The sequence below is a fragment of the Solanum verrucosum genome, unplaced genomic scaffold, assembly GCF_900185275.1.
Source record: "Solanum verrucosum unplaced genomic scaffold, falcon-dt-bn FXZP01000106.1, whole genome shotgun sequence".
Classification (NCBI taxonomy): Eukaryota; Viridiplantae; Streptophyta; class Magnoliopsida; order Solanales; family Solanaceae; genus Solanum; species Solanum verrucosum.
In genome coordinates, this window is record NW_026020130.1 from 2,471,585 (window position 1) to 2,478,281 (window position 6,697).

Sequence of the window (6,697 nt, forward strand, 5' to 3'; positions counted from 1 at the left end):
ATTGTATATACATAAAAATTCTATTAACCATAAATATACAACATATATATATATATTTTTAATCATAGGGGGTTTAAATGGAACCCTTGTTGCTCCCACTTGACTTTGTCACTGTACATATGATTAGATTAACTTAATATACAATCATGTGAAATGATTTACTTATTAACAACCTACACTCTATATAAAGGCGAAAATGCCTCTCACTAAATTTGTAAACCTTCTCTTGTTAGGAAATCACACTCGCTTATAAGGAAATGGGTTTAAAAGGCAAGTTGATCTCTCAAATAGAAATGAAGTGTTCTGGACATTTGCTTTATGAGCACTTCAAATCAAATCCACACAAAACATCCTCCATGTCTCCTGATAAGATAACAAACTTCACAATTCATGAAGGTCAATTGGGAAAAACTAACTCTGTTGTTAGCTGGACTATTATTTTTGGTAAGTCACTTATTCATTTTATGATATTTCGATTAACTTTGATAAAAGTGAGCAATGAATTAATTTTCTCTCCCTTTTTATATTTCGTAATGCATTTTACATCTTTACGTGAAAATAAGGATCAAAAGAAAAAATAAGTAGGGAGAGTATTATGAGAAAGATGGCTTTACACATATTCTAAAAGTTTACATTATTTTATATAAATGTTGGGAGACTAAAAGTACTAACACCTAGTTTCAATTGGTTGAAGAGTACATAGAGTACCGTTAATGATTCAAAATATTCTGAAAGAGTCCAAGAAATCATAATCAACCAAAAAATATTGATTTTTCAAATGGTAAAAGTTCATAAAAAGGACAGAGTAAATACCAATATTTTTAGTTAATGGTCACAAAGAAATTCTCTAGATAAATTCTTGCAGTATGTTTATTTAGAGTAAGAACCCCGAATTAAAATTCTAAAGAACAAATAGAATTTTAGATTATAATGTTATTTTTAAATAACATCATATTTCACTGGGTGATTTATTACACTAACTTAAGTGTGTATATATATCATATCATATCATTTACTACTAAAAGTGGGGAAAAAAGTTGAAAGTTGAAATGCCAAAATATCCCTGTAAATTTGAGTTACTACAATAATAGAACAAAAAATTATTTTTCTTTTATAAATATTAAAAATTAAATTATTCATTAATTTTGATATACAAAAACGTTCCAATTTACATGATAAATAGCTATTAATCACTATAATGATAAATCTCTTTTACTTCTTTTCATAAATTAAATAATAAATAATTATTAAGGTACTAATACATCTTTTCTACTTCTTTTCGTTTTCATATTAGCCATCATTTTATCTCTATACTAAACAAAATAAATATACAGTATCTAATAAATTAAATATTAAATAATAATTGGATAATATTATTATATGAAATAATAAAAGTGAGAAGATCTTAAAATATTACAAATTCATATTTTTATCCAATAGTTACCTCATTTTTTAGTAGTTGCCTTATTTACTCATAAATAATAAATAATTATACCTTAAATATCTTATGTAACAACATATCATTAATCCTCCAAGACTCAAATACATTCTTTATACTGATCTTTTATGAGTGACATTTTCCTTTTCTTCCTATAACACAGACCCCCCCCACCCCACCCCAACACACACACTTTTTCTTACTTTTTACAGTTTCTTTCTTCCTTTTTTGGTGATTAATCTTTTTCTCTTCTTTATTTTTTTAATTTGCTTTAAATATTTACTTTCATAACTTATATCTAATTACTTATTCAATTGTTATTCTTAATATTCATAATCTCTCATGTTTTTCATAATTATAACCTCCAATTATTTAATTTAAAACTTTAAGATATTTTTTGGTATTCCTCCGTTTTTATCTATATAATTCATCTTGTATATTTCATGAGACCCTTACCCAAAAGCATCATTTTCATTCTATAGTTAGAATAGTGAAACTCTTATCACTATTATATTATTTGATTCATATTTAAGTTTGACTTGATGAAGAAGACTCTTGAATTTTGATTGGTTTTGGGAGAAGGTGTAGCCAATAACTCGAAAAATTATGTACAAAATTTACATATTTCTTTTTTCCATCTATATTTTTATGATGAAAGTCTTAATAAGAATATGCATGTTGTTATTTATTCTTTTTTAAATTTTTTTATTTTTTGTATCTTCTCTCTATTAGACTTATTTAATTTAATTTTCTATTAACTCTTGATTGTTGTAAGTTTTTTATTTATGCTCAAATTAGTCATTTGTAAATTCATTTTCTACTAACTACTCACCAAAGTTCAAACCATACATGTTTTATTATAATTTAAATTGTTCTAATAGATCTATAAGAATTTATATGGACACACGACGCACGTATCCAGGAATTAGTATTTAATAATCATAAGAAACAGATTGGTCTAATATTTGGAAGGGATTGTACCTTAGGCTAGAAGAAGTTCTCCCATATGATTTATTTACAAATTTTGAAACTGAAAGGATACAAAATAAGCTCTAATATGTGCAACCCTTCTCACTTTTTTTTCCTTTGTTGTAAACAGTATTGTCTATGAAATATATATGAAGAGAAAATCATATATATTTCTGAATGTGTGTTCAAACTATGTATCCATTTTAATAGTGGAAAGTTGAATAAAGTTGACTGAGGCTTGTACAAGATTGAATTTTAATTTTTAGTCATTTCAGAGAAACGTTAGTGTAAGTCACATTTTAGCTGTAAAATGTGGCTCAAAGTAACGAATTATAAAACGGTACTCACAATAACGTTTTATGTTTGTTTAGTTTGTCAGGTTTTTGTCTTTTTATCATTGAATTTTTTGAATAAAAGATAACCTAAAACGTTACTAAGAAATACGTTTCTACTACTATATTTTTTTTAATAAAATATAACCAAAAAGGTCATTATCATTAATAAACTTTAGTGTGTGTACTTTGGCTTCTTTTGTATCCTCAATTTATTTGGTTTGACAACAGGAGGAAAAGAGAGGCATGCCAAACTAGTCCTATACATAGACGATGAGGAAAAAACAATCACTTTCAATTTTATTGAAGGATTTATGAATGAAATATATAAGTCAATGACACTTACATTGACTGCAGAGGAAAACTTGATCACTTGGACTCTTGTGTATGAGAAATTGAATGAAAATACTCCAGAACCCCTGGATTATATGGAGTTCCTTATTGGTCTCATCAAGGACCTTGAGACTCACCATGTTGGGAAATAGATATCATTTCCCATTTCTAATAACATGATGAAGTATTATGACTATCCTAAATCTTTGTTAATAAATAAAACTACTTGGTGTGATATATGCTTCAGCAGCTTGATGAAGTATTAGTTCTATTGTAAATCTCTTTATGAATCAATAAAAGTGTTTGGTGTGATATATGTTACACGATTTGTGTACGTAGGCGTGTTCAATGTTAATAATACATATATGATGGGCTTTTCCAAGTGCTTACACAAATTTAGATGAAATATTATATGGACAAAATTGGTTGATACTTTTTTTAAAAGACATTTTGATGGTTAATTTGATATGTAGCCTCTTAAAAGAATTATAAGTTATTATTTAACTTTTAATCGAGACATAATTTTTTTAATTGTAAATTATGATTTTTATAATCATTTTGATGTTATGCGGTAAAATATTCATAACTAATTACCTAAATAAACTAACACCTACAATTTCATATTTAAAGAGTACTATTTAGACAAACATCCTTACCATATCTACTAGATCTCACTATAAAGAAAAATAATTAGATAATCATTCATCTCTTGGTAGATTCCTACTAGATTTCCTCACCTCTCTCTCTCTCTCTCTCTCTCCCCCCCCCCCCCCCCCCTCTCTCTCTCTTTCTCTCTCTATCTCTCTCTCTTTTCTCCTCATCTCTCCACCCTCTTTCTCTCTTTGTCTATCCCCATTTTCTCTATCCCTCTCCTCGGTACTATTTTAATTTTGACTTTGATTGTAGTTCAACCCAATTTCCTCTCTCTAACTCTTGGAATTCCTTTTCCTTTCCATTAAACAAAAAAGGTTGGTTTTCTTACTAAACACAAAGATATATTATAATTTAATGGATAAGAAAACACCAAATTTGAATGACCGTCTAGGACGTTTTCCCTTTAATGCATTCTTTTCGATGTTTAGAGTATTCTTATAGGAACCCAAAGTCATTTAGGACTTGGAGGGTTGAACAGTACAGTCACCTGATCATTCATTTGGTTTTTGTCCAAGTTTCCGTGTTTTGGAGCTTTTAAAGTTTGAACAGTTTATTTCGATTTAAACTTCAGATAAACGACTTCATAATGCAACTCTGATGGTTCCTTTAGCTTCGAAACGTTGAGTTTTCTCCAAAAGGACCTTCAGTGTGGATCTCGAGGCTTCTGAGATCATTTTAAGAAGACTTAAAATGGAGTAATTAGATATGGGTTTGGGACACACTTTTTTGTCAAAAAACTTTGGGTGGATGTTTTGACAACTCCATTGAGTTTGAAATGTCGAATTCAGTTGTGTAGCGTAGTTCATTTGCTTGCACAGGGTTCTGAACGAATTGCTTAGCACCCCATCAAGGATTTTAAGCCTTGTGGAACTAGCTAATCTGCATTAGCTGGTGCAGCCCCTATTCCTCTTCACATTTGCATGCCTTTGGCCATATTCGGTCTCCGCGATCGTGAGCTTAGTGTGGTAACACCTCAGAAAAATAGACTTGGACTTTGCAACAGAAATTGGTGACCACGGCAAGGTTCATAGACCCTGAAAGGAACCACAGTCTGTTGACCTTCCCGTGGCTCATGCTCATCCAGAAAAGGTGGACCACGGGACCACCCCATGAGTCGTGGGGAAGCTCGTGTAAGCCAGGCAGAGTCATTAGGGGTAAGGGGGTAAAACCACGAAGGCCACCATGGGTCGTGGTCCCAATGACGGGTCGTGGAGGGGTCCATCATCCAGGACCAGTAGACCTCAGCTCCAAGTGGAGAACCGCGGTGACCTTCACTATCCGTGGTCCTCCACATGGTCCGTGAAGTAGACCGTAAATAGGCCTCACAGAACCAGTAGTCACTGGCCAAGGACCACGACCCACTATACAGGCCATGGTTCCTTTGACAGACCGTCATAGGGGCCGTGGAAGGTCCCCCATCAGTTTTTAAGTGGGACCGTTTTGGTCTTTTCCCCTATGTGTTGAACACCTAAACTACATCGTTTAACCCCTAAACTATGTAGTATTGGTCCGTTTGAGCCTAGTAACTTAGTCAAAACTTAACCTAAGCGATTCATTCACCAAAAATTCATCAAACTTAGAGCGAAAGAGGAGAAAAGAATCTACCAAACCCTTCCAAGAACGTAGCAAATTTTCTTCAGTTCCAGACCCGAAATCGAAAGATTTCTCTGTGAATTTTGTCACCAGGTATGTGGGATTTCACTGGTGGATTCCTTTCATCCACTAGGTCCCTAAAATTCAGTCAGATTCTTGATTCCTATATCTTGCTTAGACCTAGGGCTTATAAGACCATACATATTAGTTGTGATTTAGCTATTAAAGTATTCTTAATCAGATTATTATGTTTTTGTGGAATCGTTGCCTAGTTCTTTGCATGAAACTCAGAACCCTAGTTGTGTCGATTATTTTAGTTCATGAATTACACATGCTAGGTCAGTTAAACAAATATACATGCTCCAGCTTTCAAATGTCATATTATCAGTATATAATTGTTACATTCTTAGATTTGCATGTCAGTATTTTGAGCTATTAAGTATATCAGTATTTCCATATTTCAGTCATAATGTATCATATACATATTCAGTTAGGAGTAGGCTTAGCACCGAGTGTACTAGGGTTTCAGCGTACCCTCATAGTCCTAGAACTACGTGCCCCCATAGGTTAAGTCCCCTCTGTGGGCATCAATTTTAGTGATCATGCCAGTCATGCCTTTATACCCCTGGCAAGGTATATCGGGCCCTTCGATGGGGTGTATACATCAAACACCATGGTTAGATCACGTGGTGGTTATGTCGGTTACTAGTAGCTCCCATAGTCAGACTCTATTGCATTTGACCAGGTTTTCAGTTATATTTTAGTATTCAGATTCACCATGTTATGTACTTGGTCATTGCATTAAGTTCAGTTCTTTTCAGTATATTTTAGTACTTCCATCATGTTCAGATTATATCATTGTTCAGTATGCTTTATTTAGCTTATATGTTTGTTCAGCTTTTATCATATCCTGCATGCTCAGTACGTTCCAAATACTGACGCATACTCTGCGCTACATCTTTTCATGATGTAGGTTCAGGTCCTCAGCATTCATATCACGCGTAGATCGGTTCTCGATCCAGATTCAACAGCTTCAGTGGTGAGTCCTCATACTTCGAGAACAATAGACATGTTTTCAGATTTAGTCTTTCATTTCAGTTTCAGTTTTGCTAGGGTTAGCTGAGGACATGTCCCAACAACTCTAGTCAGTTAGAGGCTTTTTCAGACATAGTATTAGATTCAGCGTTAGTTTTTAAGTGATTGTTCAGTATCACTAAACTCTTAGAATTTTATGTATATTCAGACCAGTATTTGGTATTCCCCATCATTTCAGTTGTCTCATGACTTAGATTCCGCATTAGTTCATATTTTCATAATATGTTCAATTCTCTTATGATATGCCATCTCAGGGTTAGCTTGGGGTCACTCGTGATCCTAG

The 6,697-nt window shown here is 32.7% G+C and overlaps 1 protein-coding gene across 1 annotated transcript; it reads left to right on the forward strand.

The window, feature by feature from the left end:
* Positions 1–231: 231 nt before the first annotated feature.
* Positions 232–3,384, forward strand: LOC125827295 (kirola-like). Its single transcript, XM_049506610.1, has 2 exons — positions 232–444; positions 2,971–3,384. Exons 1-2 carry the CDS (start codon positions 258–260, stop codon positions 3,222–3,224), a joined length of 441 nt encoding a protein of 146 aa, XP_049362567.1. The 5' UTR covers positions 232–257; the 3' UTR covers positions 3,225–3,384.
* The last annotated feature ends 3,313 nt before the right edge of the window (positions 3,385–6,697 follow it).

Excerpts from the sequence above, each read along its gene's own strand:
- LOC125827295 (XM_049506610.1), top strand. The coding sequence starts at position 258 with ATGGGTTTAAAAGGCAAGTTGATCTCTCAAATAGAAATGAAGTGTTCT. Across the intron at positions 445-2,970 it reads TAGCTGGACTATTATTTTTG|GAGGAAAAGAGAGGCATGCC; the intron begins GTAAGTCACTTA and ends GTTTGACAACAG.